Consider the following 16,825-nt stretch of genomic DNA (forward strand, 5'->3'; position numbering starts at 1 on the left):
CACAAGGAAACTGAGCTTCCATAGATAACCAAGGTCACACAGCTCCAGAGCACACTCTTAACCTCTATTCTATAATGCCACTGTGAAGAAGTAAGTGATTTCTTTCCACATCTGTCTCCTCAATTAGATTACAAGCTGCTTAAAGGCAAAACAGTTATTTAATATTGTATTCCCAGTATTTGGCAAAAGAGTAACCATAAAACGTGTGCTCCAAAAAGTGTGTGTTGAGCTGTGAAATGAACTGTTAAAAAAGAATCTATGTTTATGTATCCTTAGAAGTACCATTTCCTTCAATATTCAAAGTTAGGTTTGAACATCAAAGAACCCAAAGAACAGCATCTATCTGGGCAAAATGAAGGAAAGTAGTCTATGTTCATTTAGTATCCATAATTTAGGTTGTTTTTTGAGGAAGCCCCAGAGCAACTCAGGACCAATCACTCAATATGTGAAATGACATAAAGATTCAAATAGCAGTTTATTTCAAATTCTAAGAATTTAGAAGTTTGAAGGAGAGAAGCAGAATAACCAAAGACTATCTGTTAATGTGGGTCATAAGGTAGTCAAATAAGAGAAAATGTTCAAACTTAAGAAGCATTTCCGAACACCACCAATAATCTAGAATACGTTATAGAAAAATATATCATATACACAATAGATACAACTTTTTTTTGAAGATACCTTTTAAAAAATATAAACATATAAAAAGAAATGTAAAATTTTACAATAAACCTAAGCTGTACTGGTTAATATCATAAATGCTAATTATATCTATTAAAATTTAATTAACATGAAATAAAATGTTGAAATTCATCAGTTGCACTAGCCACACTTCAAATGATCAAAGCCAAATGTGACTAGTGGTTACCATGTTGGATAGCACAGATGCACAACATTTCCATAATCATGAAACATTCTAGTGGACAGCAAACACTGCTGCAAAGATACTGACCCCAGATTTCATTTGTACTTTATTGACTTCTACATGGTCTGAATTTTTTTCTAAAAAAGCATTTACTTTTATAATTTTTGAACCTAACAGATTTAGCAAATGATCACTACCATAAGATGTATATGTTTTAAAAAAAAATCAGCCTAACCATTTTGTAACCCATATTAAATGTATTTAAATTTTATGTGTTATTAAAAGATAATAGAAGAATACCTAAAATAAAGAAAGAAATATTTGTAGGGATAAGAAAATTTGTTGGTAAAGATCTCTTTTTTCCAAATTAATCCATAAATACAATACTAAACAAAATCCCAGACAGAATATTTAGGTCAATTAAAGACCTAAATATACAAAACATAATGTTGAAAGCTGTAGAAAAAAATATGGCAATAGCTTTATAAAGAATTAACTAAAAGGCTGGGCACGGTAGTTCACACCTGTAATCCCAGCACTTTGGGAGGCTGAGGTGGGTGGATCACTTGAGGTTAGGAGTTCAAGACCAGCCTGACCAACATGGTGAAACCCCGTCTGTATTAAAAACACAAAAATTAGCCAGGCGTGGTGGCACATGCCTGTAATCTCAGCTACTCGGGAGACTGAGGCATGAGAATAGCTTGAACCCGGGAGGCAGAGGTTGCAGTGAGCTGAGATCATGCCACTGCACTCCAGCCTGAGCGACAGTGAAACTTCATCTCAAAAAAAAAAAAATTAACGATAAAAGTGTCAGAGCAGTTTACAATTCATTTTAAAGCAAAACAATTAAATGTCTAGCTTTTAACCTAACACATGCAGTCTCACTTGACACTCCAAATATTTTTTTCACTTTCAAAGCTAACACACACCCATTTGTAGAAGTAATAAATTTTTATTTATAGAAATAATTCAGTTGTAAATTATTGGCACTGAATAATCAGCACTAAAATTTATGGCCAATTACTTTGAGCATTTTCCTTTTTTTAATTTTTAGAGACAGGGTCTCACTACATTGCCTAGGATGGAGGGCAGTGGCTATTCACAGGCATAATCATGGTGCACTACAGCTCGAGCCTCCCAAGTAGCTGGCACTACAGGCAAGCACCACCACAGCCAGCTACTTCAGGCATTTTAGGTGTGAACATTAAGTAACATCTTTCATGCATACTTAGATTAATAAAAACTCATGTAAGGTTTGTATGTTTATTTTATTAAAGGTTTAGATCTGTGAGAAAAACACGTTTCCTCAACTACTCCCGTCACAAAACTGAGTATTTTCTTTTTTCTTTTTTTTTTTTTCCTGCGATGGAGTCTCACTCCGTCACCCAGGCTGGAGTGCAGTGGCGCAATCTCGGTTCACTGCAACCTCCGCTCCTGGGTTCAAGCGATTCTCCTGCCTCAGCCTCCTGAGTAGCTGGGATTGCGGGTGCGCGCCACCACACCCAGCTAATTTTTTATTTTTAAGAGAGACGGGGTTCACCTTGTTAGCCAGGCTGGTCTCTAACTTCTGACCTCAGGTGATCCACTCACCTTGGCCTCCCAAAGTGCTGGGATTACAGGTGTGAGCCACCGCGCCCAGCCAAAACTGAGTATTTTCATTTCTACTGATGGTTTTCCTTTCTCAATTACCATTTCATTCATTCTCTCATTCCTCTTACTTTCATATTTATCTAATGTCAGGAAAAACCAAGGCAAACCTACCTTACACATTCCTTCCCTGCCTTTTTCATCCCTATTAATACATACCTCTATAATTATACACCAGGGCTTAACTGGAGGTATTCATATGTTCCACATTTCCTATCCCCTCATGCCCACTGTGTCCCTACAGTTTACTAGAAAAGATTCTTTTCAATAATGTACTTTCTGCCACAGGTGTTCCTAATAATTTTCAATTCTTTTTTTGGTGGGAGGGACAGGAGTTTGAGGCTGCAGTGAGTAGGCTATGATTGTGCTACTGCACTCCAGTCTGGGAAACAGAAAAACTTGTCTCTAAAAAAAAAAAAAAAAAAAAAAAATCAGAATCAGAAAAATATTTTATCAAATGAATTTTGACAATTAGAACTCACTTTCATAGTGTAAGATGCTAATCAGTATATATCTCATTCATTTGGTATATGTCTTGGTCCCCTTGTGCTGCTATAACAAAAATACCACAGACCAGGCTATTTATTTATTTATTTACTTATGTTTTGTTGTTGTTGTTTTATCTTTCTTATTTTGTTTGGGGTAATTTATAAACAATAGAAATATATTTCTCACATTCCTGGAGGCTGGGAAATCCAAGGTTAAGGCACCAGCAAGATTGGTGTCTGGCGAGGCTTTTCTCTGCTTCTAAGATGGAACCTTGTTGCTGCATCCTCCAGAGGGGAAGAACACTGTGTCCTCACATGGCAGAAGGAATGTAAAGGCAGGAGAGCTCTCCCTTCAACCTTGAGTCCTTTCACAAGCGTGCTAACCCCATTCATAAGAGCAGAGCCTACATAACTTGGTCAACTCCCAAGAGTCACACTTCCTATACTGCTACACTGGGGATAAGTTTCAACATGAATTTTTGGAGAGGATACCATCATTCAAACCATAGAAATATACCACTTATCTATGCTGGGTGTGGTGGCTCATGCCTGTAATCCCGGCACTTTGGGAGACCGAGGTGGGCAGATCACCAGTTCAGGAGTTCGAGACCAGCCTGGCCAATATGGTGAAACCCTGTCTCTACTAAAACTGCAAAAATTAGCCAGGCATGGTGGCACATGCCTATAGTCCCAGCTACTCGGGAAGCTGAGGCAAGAGGATCGCTTGAACCTGGGAGGCAGAGGTTGCAGTGAGCTGAGATTGCACCACTGCACTGCAACTTGGGTGACAGAGCAAGACTCCATCTCAAAAATAAAAAATAAATAAATATATATATATATATATGTATATACACACACACATAGTACTTATCTAAATACTTATCTAATGGTGGCTCAAAATGTAGGCTAAACACAATCCGTTTATATCATAAGGTAAATTTTTAAATATATTTGGAAGAAATAGCCAGGAGTAACAATACAGAAGACTCTTTTATTGTTAGGGTCCAAAGACTTGTTTTTTATCTTCAAGTACTTATTTGAAAATCAAAGTTAAAGATTAAAACCTTCCAGATATAAAATAAAACTTCAGCTAGCCACTTAGGACCAGCTGCTAGTAAAACATGTAAAACATGTGAAACAAAGAGGTTACTCGAGCTCCCAGCAGCGTCATTGATGGCAGCAGCAGGCTGTCTAGAGCAGCTGCTGCAAAGACACTGGCTGCAATAGGGGAGATGCAGCCAGGGCTGCAAGCTCCACAGAGCCCATGGGAGCTGGGAACAGGTGGGAGCCACACCCACTTCCAAGTTGGCAGGGCTGAAGCCCCACCCTCCTGAGCCACCCAGCCATGGCTGTGGACCCAGGTATCCCTGTGCTCTCTGGGGCCCAGGAAGTCCCCCTTTCCCCTGCAGGCTCAGAAGTGCCTGTTCCCATGCCTGGCCTCTCCTCAATCCCAGCACCTGCTCTGGGGTGGAACAAAGTCGTGGCCAAGCCCAGGCACTGTCACAACCCAGCGGGTGTGCATGTGCTCAGGGCGGCACTGACATACCAGCCCCCTAGCCCCTCAGCCCCCCTCTGGACTTTAGGTGCAGAGAAGCATGGGAGGGAGGCCAAGGTGGGGCTGAGGGCAGCTCAATGGGGCCAGCAAGTACCCTCATCACCAACAGCCTGCACACTGTGGACAACATGACTGACGGCAGCAGGAGGCAAACAGTCTCCTGGGAAAAAAGGGGTGGGTTCAGGTGAAGCCCCACCTTCAAGCCAGGGACAGCCTGAATGAAGCATGGGGGCCAGGCTATCAGTTCCAGGTGGGGTCCACTGAGGGGAGTGAGAACTCATGGTGCTTTTTCCAGACCCACCCATAGCCGCCCATGGACCAATCAGCACACACTTCTCCCTTGTGAAGCCCATAAAAACCCTGGACTCAGCCAGACTTACAGAAGAGACCCGGGACTAACAACTGTGGAAAGGAGTTACCCCCTTGGGGTCTCATCTCGCTGAGAGGTGGACACTTGTCAGGATGACCTGCCTGCAGAAAGGAGCTACCTACTTCAGGTCTCCTGAGAGCTGTTCTGTTGCTCAATGAAGCTCCCCTCCACCTTGCTCACCCTCCAGTTGTCCCCATACCTCATTGTTCATGGACGCAGGATAAGAAGTTAAGACCCACCAAGTGGCAGGACTGAAACAGCTGTAACACAAACAGGGCTAAAATATGCCTCGCCCCACTCAGCACCTTGCAGGCAACAAGAAGGAAAGAAGAGCTGCAGCCCTTCTGAGAGCCCAGACCTAGGGGGTCCCCAATCCAGGGCTGTGACACTCTCTTTGGGGCTCTGTGGTTTCTGGTATCTCCAAGCTTCTGGGCACCACCATATTATCCTCGTCCAGACGTGGGTTCCTACAGTGGAAGCCACTCGAGATGCATCAGATCCAGCCGCAGGCTTGCATGAAGCCAGCACCTGTGCCAGCGCCTGGAGATGCCCACCCCATCGCAGCAGCTGGCATGAGTGGCTGTACACAGTGGCCAGACCCCATACTCGCTTGCTCACACACCCTTCGCCACGCCACTCTGCACCTGGCTCGCCCTTGGTAGGTGTGGGATCCAGGCTGGTAGCACGAGCTGAATGCAGCCTGCCAGGCCAAACGAGCAGAACAAGCCCAGCAGGCACAAGCAAACCTCAGGCAAAGGCTCCACCAACCATAGTGGCTTCTGGCTGGAAAAGCGACACCCTAAGGATCCTGTGACATCATCACACAGCTGCCAAGTCATAATCACTCTGATCACATTTGCCTGAAATTTTAAAAACAGTGATCCAAAAACATAATGTTGAGTGAAAAACAGCACACTACCAAAGACTACACATAGTATTAGCCCATAAACATTTATCTTCAAGTTATATATGCCTAACAAACAACTGGAGGCATGTTCACCAAAATAGCAACACTGATTATATATGTGTGAAAGCTAATCATACAAATTGGGTCATTCTTGTCATATCTAACTAAAACAGGTGACAGGCTGCGGGGAAGAGCACTCAGCACACATAACATTGCTCCAAGAAGGTAATTCTCTGCAAGCCTGGCTGCTGAAACTGCCTGTTGTAATCTGAAAACAGTTTTATCCAGTAGCTACTGAAACAATGAGCTGTGACTCTAAAAGACTAGTTTTACTCACTGCAGTCACTCACCAATCAAAGCTTGCCACCTCCCCAAAACTAGTGCCAATGAGCTTTCTTTCAAAACAATACAAAACATTTCACCTTTTTATAAAACTTCCAATCTTATCTTTCTTCTTCAGACGTAGCAAAGACCACCTGGTCTGTGTGTATATCCCAAATTTCAATTCTTGCTTCCCATATAAAATGTTCTACATTTATGGGTTTGTCTCTATATTTTATTTTACTTTTGAAATACACAATAAAATTTCAAATTTTTAAGTTGCTCTTTACTTTTATACATCATGATTTTTTTAAAATAGTGACCATGAATTAGTTGACTTCCTGAACAAAATATCTCACACTACACAAACAAAAGAGATCTAATTTTAAACTCGTGAATTCATGTCCAACTGATTTTATTTTGTTTATTACAGCCTTTGATGTATAACTGACATACAATAAACTGTAGACATTTAAAGTATACAATTTGATACATTATATACCCATATAAGCATCACACTACTAGTTTTCCCCTAAGGTAACCTTTATAGGGTTAAGAAAGTTATCTACATAGTTACCTAGGTTGCTTTGTTATTTTTTTTCATCAGGAATAGATATTAGATTTTGTCAAAAGGTTTTTCTTTGTCTATTGAGATAATTATATGGAGTTTTCTTAGGCTGTTAGGTTAGTTTCTTACTATAGTGAATTACTCTAATTACATTTCTTCTTTTTTTTTTTTTTTTTTTTTGAGACAGATTTTCAGGCTGTCACACTGGCTGGAGTGCAGTGGTGCAATCTCGGCTCACTGCAACCTCCGCCTCCCAGGTTCACCCGATTCTCCTGCCTCAGCCTCCCGAGTATCTGGGATTACAGGCACAGGCCACCATGCCCAGCTAATTTTTGTATTTTTAATAGAGACGGAATTTCGCCCTATTGGCCAGGCTGGTCTCAAACTCCTGATCTCAAGTGATCCATCCACCTCAGCCTCCCAAAGTGCTGGGATTACAGGCGTGAGCCACCATGCCTAGCCTTCTAATTACATTTCAAATGTTAACCTGCTCTACATTCCTGGTACACGACTTAATTCTGCAATAAATGATATACAGAGTGATAATGTGGGTAAGTCATTTTCAACTTTCATTATGAATTTGTATTCAAAGTTGGGAAAACAATTATAGATAGATAACAGAATGAAAATATCAACCTTAAAAACACAGTTAATAGAAGTAAGGAGATAGAAAGATGGAAGAAGTAGCATAGGAAAGAATAGGGGCACCAGTAATCTCGTTCTCCATAATGAGAAGTCAACAGATTCCATTGAAATTTGGGTTTTTTTGTTTTGGTTTGGTTTGGCTTGGTTTATTTTTTTTTATTTATTTTTATTTTTATTTTTTTTGAGACAGAGTGTCAACTCTGTCACCCAGGCTGGAGTGCAATGGTGCGATTTCAGCTCACTGCAACCTCTGCCTCCCGGGTTCAAGCAATTCTCCTGCCTCAGCCACCTGAGTAGCTGGGACTACGGGTGCATGCCATCACACCTGGCTAATTTTTGGTATTTTTAGTAGACACAGGGTTTTGCCATGTTGGCAAGGCTTGAACTCCTGACCTCAAGTGATTCACCTGCCTCAGCCTCCAAAAGTGCTGGAATTACAGGCGTGAGCCACCACGCCCAGCCTGAAATTTGACAGAACAAGAAATTTTAAGAAATGTAAGTATAGTATATTATTTAAAAGTACAAGGTAACCAAAAGAACTAAAATCATTAACGTAACTGTATATAGTAGTATTTTCTGACTGGGAAAGTGTGTTTTAAAGTTTCTATCTGAATGTCTTAGGACAAAACACATCTCCCAGTTTATCCTAGACCCCCAGCACATTTCCTATTATGTTACCGTAAGTCAAATTTACACATTTATAAATTCTTGTCTTACCCTTTGACATATGAGTTTAGCCAAATATACTTACAGGGGTAATCCCCAGGATATAAAAAAAAGTTTCAAAAAAATTATTGTCCCCCATAATTACTTATATTTCTATATACTATCAATGAACAATAAGAAAATAAAAGAAAACAATCCCAATTTACAATGGCATCAAAAATAATAAAATTAAATTTAACCAAAGAAGTATAAGACTTATACACTGAAAATCTACTAAACACTGCTAAAATTATTTTTAAAAGACCTAAGGCTAGGCGCAGTGGTTTACACCTATAATCCCATAACTTTGGGAGGCCAAGACGGGCGGATCCCAAGGTCAGAAGTTTGAGACAAGCCTGACCAACATGGTAAAACCCCGTCTCTACTAAAAATACAAAAATTAGCCAGGCATGATGGCACACGCCTGTAATCCCAGCTACTCAGGAGGCTGAGGCAGTAGAATCGCTTCAACCCCAGAAATGGAGATTGCAGTGAGCTGAGATCATGCCACTGCACTCCAGCCTGGACAACAGAGCAAGATTCTGTCTCCAAAAAAAAAAAAAAAGACCTAAATAAATGGAAAGACATTCTGTCTTCATAACTTGGAAGACTTAATCATGTATTTATCTATACATTCAATGTAATTCCAATCAAAATTCCAACTGCCTTTTTTACAAAAATGAAAAAGCTATCCCCAAAAATTCATATGGAATTGTGAGGGATCTCAAATTAAAAAATAATAATAATAATAATAATAATCTTGAAAAACAAAGTTGGAGGACTTACACTTCCTGACTTCAAAATTTACTACAAAGCTACAGTAATCAAAACAGTGTCGTACAGGCCAGGTATGACGGCTAATGCCTATAATCCCAGCACTTTGGGAGGCCAAGGTGGGAAGACAACTTGGGCCTAGGATCAAGCCAGGCTTGAGTTTGAGACCAGCCTGGGCAACATAAGGAGATCCCGTTTATACAAAAAAATTTTAAAAATAGCTAGGGATGGTGGTACATGCATATAGTCTCAGTTACTTGGGAGGCTGAAAATAGAAGGATCACTTGAACCCAGGAGTTCAAGGTTTCAGTGAGCTATGATTGCACCACTGCACCCCAGCCTGGGTGACAGAGCAAGACCCTGTCTCCAAAAAAAAAAAAACAAAACACACATACACAAAAACACCAATGTCATACTGGCATAAGGACAGACATATGTATCAATGGAATAGAATGGAGTCCAGAAATTTACCCATATATCTATGGTCACCTGATTTTGTCAAGAGTATCAAGATCATTCAATGGGGAAAAGAACAGTCTCTTCAACAAATGATATTGAGACAACTGGATTTCCACACGCAAAAGAATAAAGTTGAATGCTTATTTCATACCTTATACAAAAATTAACTCAAAATTGATCAAATGCCTAAATCTAAGACCTTAAACTACAAAACTCTTAGAAGAAAACACAGGCACAAATCTTTGTGATCCTGGATTTAACAATAGGTTCTTACATATGACAGCAAAAGCATAAGCAACAAAAGAAAAATAAAATGGACATCATCAAAATTTAAAACTTTTGTGCATCAAAGGACACTATCAAAAAATTAAAGTAAATCCCCAGAATGGGAGAAAATGTTTGCAAATCATACGCTAGCTGATAAGGGTCTAGTATCCAGAATATAAAAATAACTTTTACAACTTAACAAAAAGACAACGACCCAGTTAAAAAATGGGCAAAGAGCTTCAACATTTTCCCAAAGATATACAGATATCCAATAAGCATATGAAAAGATGCTAACATCAAAAGTTTTCAATAGAAAAATGCAAATCAAAATCACAATGAGACATCATTTCACACCCACTCATATGGCTATAATTTAAAAAATAAAAAATAAGCTTTGGCAAAGATGTAGAGAAACTGGAACCCTTTTATACACTGCTGGTAGGAATGCAAAACAGTGCAGCTGCTTTGGAAAACAGTTTGGTGGTTTCTCTAGAAGTTAAACACAGAATTACCATGTGACCCAGCAGTTCCACTCCTATGTGTATACCCAAGAGAAATGAAAACACATTCCCACACAAAAGCTTATGCATGAATGTTCATAAGAAGCATTGTTCCTAATAGACAAAAAATAAAAACAACATAAGTGTCCATCAACCAATGAATGGATAAACAAAATGTGGTCTATCCACACAATGGAATAGTCCACTATTAAAAGGAATGAAGGACTGATACATGCTACAACATGGATGAACCTTGAAAGAATTACATAAGTAAAATAAGCCCAAACACAAAAGGTCATATATATAAACACAAAAGATCATATATTATTATATGATTCCATTTATATAAAATGCTCAGAATAGACAAATTCAGAGAAAAACTAAGTATACTAGTAGTTCCCAGGAGACTGGGCTAGAGGAGGGAATAGCGAATGACTACTTACTGGGTATGGGATTTCATTTTGGGGTGATGAAAATGTCCTGAATTAGATAGTGGTGATGGTTGTACAACTTTGTGAATATACTGGCAGTCACTGAATTGTATACTTTATAATGGTTAAAATGATCAATTTTATGCGATATAAATTTTACCTCAATTTTTTAAAAAGTAATTATTCTTGGGTACAGAAATTGGGGTGTGTGAGGAGAGGGGGATCTTGCTTTCTCATCATTAATCTTTTTTACTACTTAAATTTGCCATATAGTAGTCCCTCCGTTATCTGAGGTAGATGCATTGTAAGATGCCCAGTGGGTATCTGAAACCATGGATAGTACTGAATCATTGATAGATAGATAGATAGATAGATAGATAGATAGATAGATAGATAGATAGAGAGATAGACAGATACATACATACATACATATATACACACACACACACAAACACACACATACACTGTTTTTCCTACACATACATACCTACACACCATACTATGATAAAGTTCCATTTATAAATTAGGCACAATAAGAGATTAACAACAACTAACTAAAAACAGAACAATTATTAAAATATACTGTAATAAAAGTTACGTGGACGTGGTGTGTGTCTCTCTCTCAAAATGTCTTATTACACTGTCCTATGGGTAACTGAGACCTCAGAAACTGAAAATGAGGACAAAAGAGGGGACTATTGTACCAAATGGCCTCAAATACTTAGGTAAATAAACAAACTGATTTCTCAGCTAAGTTGAAACACTGGAAGTTACTAATAAAGCGGAAACAGCAGAGCTTCATGTCCTCTGAACTCTATCCTGCATATTCTCTTGTCTTCTCTAATCACCTTCCTTCTCCCATTATAGCTTCCGAGAGGAAACCAGATTGGGTACACTCAGGGTAGAATGTCTGTAGATTATGATACCATTATACATGTAGTTCACTGACAGTAGTTTAAAAGTTGGGGAATTGAATAATTAGGTAAATTATATCAACTTTTCTCCTTCCAAATAATAAGCAAAAAAGTTTTAAGTAAAAATAGCAATGTATGTAAGTTTTCCCAAGGAAAATTGTACTCAGTTATTCAATAGTTAATGATAGCACACTTGCTATCACCAGACTTAAATTTCCTGAGTTTTCCTTTAATTGAAGACGTTCGGTGGTAAATTCACTTCTAAAGTTTTCATCCATTCTTCTTCAAATATAAGTTCCACATAGTGCATATGAAGAGTTTAATACTTACTTATCAAGGAAATCTTTGTCCACTACAGCAGAGATGTCAAGCAGAGGATTTCCCATTCCAAAGAGAATATTTTCTCTAAAAAAACACAAAATACAAGTTAGAAATACTTCTAAAAGTAAGTTGATATGTAAAAGGTACACAAAATAAAAATATCTTCATTTCAACCTGAAAATAAACCTAACATACCAGTTTATTAAACATTTGATTTGCCTATTATATGTAGGACATTTTAGAGGTAGCATAAAGACATTTAGAAAAAAAGATGATTATCAGAGAAAGATACAAATCAAAACTACGAGACACCATCTCACACCAATCAGAATAACTATTTTTTTTTTTCTGGGGACACGGAGTTTCGCTCTTGTCACTCAGGCCGGAGTGCAACGGCACGATCTCAGCTCACTGCAACCTCCACCTCCCAGGTTAAAGTGATTCTCCTGCCTCAGCCTCCTGAGTAGCTGGGATTAAAGGTGCCTGCCACCACGCCTGGCTAATTTTTGTATTTTTAGTAGAGATGGAGTTTCACCATGTTGGCCAGGCTGGTCTCGAACTCCTGACCTCAGCTGATCCACCTGCCTTAGCCTCCCAAAATGCTGGGATTACAGGTGTGAGCCACCATGCCCAGCCCAGAATAACTATTACTAAAGAGTCAAAAAAAAAAAAAAAAAAACAGATGTTGTCGAGGTTGCAGAGAAAAGGTAATACTTATAAACTGTTGATGGGAATGCAAATTAGGTTAGCCCCTGTGAAAAGAAGTTTAAAGATCTCTCAAAAAACTTAAAATATAATTACCATCTGACCCAGCAATCTCATTATGGGTATATACCCAAAGAAAAATGAATCATTCTAGGCCGGGCACAGTGGTTCACGCCTGTAATCCCAGCACTTCGGGAGGCCGAGGTGGGTGGATCATGAGGTCAGGAGATCAAGACCATCCTGGCCAACATGGTGAAACCCCGTCTCTACAAAAAATACAAAAATTAGCCAGGCATGGTGGCGCACACCTGTAGTCCCAGCTACTTAGGAGGCTGATGCAGGAGAATCGCTTGAACCCAGGAGGTGGAGGTTGCAGTGAGTTGAGATCATGCCACTGCGCTCCAGCCTAGGCGACAGAGCAAGACTCTGTCTAAAAAATAAAAAAAATAAAAAAAAGAATCATTCTACCAAAAAGAGATATGTTTATTACACCACTCTTCACAATAGCAAAGACATGGAATCAACCTAGGTGCCCATCAATGGTAGAATGCATAAAGAAAATTCAATACATATACACCATGGAATACTATGCAGCCATAAAAAAAAGAACGAAATCATGTCCTTTACAGCAATATGGATGCAGCTGAATTATCCTAAGTGAATTAACATAGAAACAGAAAACCAAGTATCACATGTTTTCACTTATAAGTGGAAGCTAAACACTGGGTACACAGAGACACAAAGATGTCGGGACAATAGACACTGGAGATTCCAAAATCAGGGAGAGAGAGAGGAAAGCAAGAGCTCAAAAACTACCTATTGGTTACTATGTTCACTACTTAGACGATGGAGATCATTACAAACCCAAACTTCAGGATCATATGATATACCCATGTAACAAACCTGCACATGTACTCCCCTGAATGTTATTAGGGAGCCCGTGGCACATCCTGGAAGAGTCCAAGCAAGACCCTATCTACCCTTGACAAAAAATGACTGTGATAGGGTCTTCACAATGGATATCAGAAGTGATATAATTCTCTTATTATGTATCCAAAAAATTTAAATATATGCTAACTTTTTATAGAATGATTTGTAACTTTCACAAATTTAAATGCACATCTTTTCATCTAAAAATGTCTAGCTAAAACTTTTATTCATGTCTTATGTTTCCTATACTTCTTATATTCATGTCTTCTCATACATATACTTGTATGTTATATATATAAGGATTCATCTCAGATGCCTATAACATGAAATAAAGCAAAACAAAAACAAACAAATCAACAAGAAACGATATAATTTTAAATTATATCTAACAGACTTGGAGGAAGTCTGTTTTCCATAAGAGATCACAGTATGGTTCCAATCCAAATAAAAGAAAGAACTCCACCACAAGTGATGCCTTAAACAGAAGCTCATCTAGCAGCAAGAAATGGGCCAGTGAACACTGTTGGACCAGTCTCAATAAGAGACATTCATCTAGTTTATCCAACAAGATTTGTCTCTGTGTAATTTTTTATTGGTCTCCAGTTTACTGATGATCCCCTTCCCTTTCAGTTGCCTCCAAACCAGTTACCATTCTCACCATTTGGCGACTATCAGTAATATCAATGGACTAGCATGCCAAGATTTTTTTAAGAGAATGAGGTATAGCCTATAATTATAATCTGTAATGATTTTTAGAAGATAAAATTACAGTCTCTTATAACACCATAGATTGAGCAACTATGGCTGAATATGCAATAAAGAGACATTTGTCCCTTTTCTATTTAAAGAAAGCTGAGTGGAGGAGGGAAAGATAATACACTTACTTATTCACACTTAAATTGCATTTGTGATCAAAGCAAGTCTAATAAAAAGAAAGTACTTTAACTGCTTAGAAGGTGAAAGATCAATAGACAAATACAGTAAAATCTAACCATGATTTCACTGGGACTACTCTGTCTGACTTATATATTCTTATTCAAACAATAAAAACGCCTAGAACTTGTTATTTAAAAACAAAAAAAAAAAAACAAACAAAAAAAAGGATGAGCAGTGTTATTGGGCTACTTGGCTTTTTATTTTCATTCACCCTTTTTATCACCCTTTGTAAGCATCCAGTTCAATGTATAGTCATATAACCACAAAACTACTGAACATTTCCATCCCAATAACAACAAAAAAGTGTCCTCCTGTCCCCACATCAATCCTTCTACCCTCAATTGGTCCCCTCTCAGTTTTAAGGAATATAATTGTTACACCTCTTTTTAAGAAGTAAAACCTTTGAACATTACCGCATTCCCAAGAGTTTATTATACTCCGTTTAAAAACTCAGTAAAGACAGTCTTACAGAGAGCCCAATAATTGATTCTAAGAATGAAGCAGAATTCAAGAGTCAAATAATTCACTTCTGAGTCTCAGTTCTTTTTTTTTTTTTTTTTTAGACGGAGTCTCTCTCTGTCACCCAGGCTGGAGTGCAATGGCATGATCTCTGCTCACTGCAACCTCTGCCTCACGGGCTCAAGCAATTCCTTCCTCAGCCTGCCGTGTAGCTGGAATTACAGGTGCCCACCACCACACCTGGCTAATTTTTATATTTGTAGTAGAAACGGGGTTTCACCATGTTGGCCAGGCTGGTTTTGAACTCCTGGCTTCAAATGATCCACCTGCCTCGGGCCTCCCAAAGTGCTGGGATTACAGGCGTGAGCTACCACACCCAGCCCAAGTCTCAGTTCTTGAGGTAGCTTAAGCAAGCCATCTACTATCTCTGGGCCTAAATGTTAACAATGTTTGACTTGTTCCCAAATAATATTACAGTTCAGTTAAGGTCATTTGAAGTCATTCTTATAATAAACTGGAAATGTGTGTCTGTCATCTTTTCCTTGCTATCCTCCCTCTTTTACCCCAAATTTCTTCACTCAAGAATGGAATTTGGGTGGAATTCATCCCTGGGGCAAACCAAAACCTAAGCCAATCAGCACAATATATTCTCTAGCCTTAGTAATCAGTTCAGAGACTGGCATGTAACCTAAGCCAGGAAAATCAGAATGAACCCAAGATTTTTTTCTATGATGCTCAGACACAGAACATATTTTTCCCTAATAGATATAAATGAAGAAGGTGCTAGAAGCCTTAAAAACCTAATGGCTTCAAGGTGGCTGCCTTGGGATAAATTTAACACCACAGAAAGCACAGTGCGAAAACTGAAAGAAACCAGGTCGTTAATGAAGTTGTTGGACCACCTAATTAAGCTTTACCTGAAACCTATACTCCATCTGAACTTTTCTGTTCTTTGTTTTGTTTTGCTTTTTTAAGTAAAGGGGTACAAGTGCAGGTCTGTTACATAGGTAAACTTGTGTCATGGGGGTTTGTTGTACAGGTTATTTCATCACCTAGGTATCTGGACTTTTCAATTACATATGTCGGTAGTTTTGTTTATTTCCATTTGAGGCTGGTTTTTAGTTACTTACAACTGAAAGTATAGGGACAGATGTAAATTGTCATTAGTTCATTTTGTGAATCTGTTTAATATGTAATGCATTTTTATTATAAAACTGTAATATAGACAAGATTATTAGTGCTCTTTTTTTTTTTTTTGGAGACAGAGTCTCGCTCTGTCACCAGGCTGGAATGCAGTAGTGCAATCTCGGTTCACTGCAACCTCCGCCTCCCAGGTTCAAGTGATTCTCCTGCCTCAGCCTCCCGAGTAGCTGGGATTACAGGCACGCACCACTATGCCCAGCTAATTTCTGTATTTTTAGTAGAGATGGGGTTTTACCATGTTGGCCAGGATGGTCTCCATCTCTTGACCTGGTGATCTGCCCTCCTTGGCCTCCCAAAGTGCTGGGATTACAGGTGTGAGCCACCACATCCAGCCTAATCTTAACACTACAGTTCCCCAAGGGAGAACGTATGCAACATAGACCCTGATGAGTGATGCTATTAGGCTGCAATTTTCCAAAGCCTGCATGAAACTGGTTGCAGAAGTTGTGGCTAGTACAGCAATGAGGAGAAAGGAATTTAAATTAGCACAGGCTGGACGTGGTGGCTCACACCTGTAATCCCAGCACTTTGGGAGGCTGAGGCAGGTAGATGGTTTGAGTCCAGGAGTTCAAGGCCAGCCAGGGCAACCTGCAAAAACCCCACCTCTACAAAAAATTGGCTGGGCACAGTGGCTCACACCTGTAATCTCAGCACTTTGGGAGGCTGAGGCAGGCGCAATGCCTCTGCACAGGAGTTCAAGACCAGCCTGGGTAACATGGCGAGACTCCATCTCTACAAAAAATACAAAAATTAGCGGGGTATGGTGGCATGTGCCTATAGCCCCAGCTACTAGGGAGGCTGAGGTGGAAGAATCCTTGAACCCAGGAGGTTGAGGCTACAGTGAGCCATGAGTATGCT

General features: G+C 39.3%; 1 protein-coding gene across 4 annotated transcripts in view; it reads right to left on the reverse strand.

The window, feature by feature from the left end:
* ADK (adenosine kinase) overlaps nt 1–16,825 on the reverse strand; it is a 570,201-nt gene that overhangs the window by 508,701 nt on the left and 44,675 nt on the right. For all 4 annotated transcript variants that reach the window (XM_054503670.2, XM_054503668.2, XM_054503669.2 and 1 more), the window contains exon 2: nt 11,744–11,818. In XM_054503670.2, the coding sequence (XP_054359645.1) occupies nt 11,744–11,818 (75 nt within the window). The remainder of the gene's footprint in view (nt 1–11,743; nt 11,819–16,825) is intronic.

This window comes from Pongo pygmaeus, chromosome 8, assembly GCF_028885625.2.
Source record: "Pongo pygmaeus isolate AG05252 chromosome 8, NHGRI_mPonPyg2-v2.0_pri, whole genome shotgun sequence".
Lineage (NCBI taxonomy): Eukaryota > Metazoa > Chordata > Mammalia > Primates > Hominidae > Pongo > Pongo pygmaeus.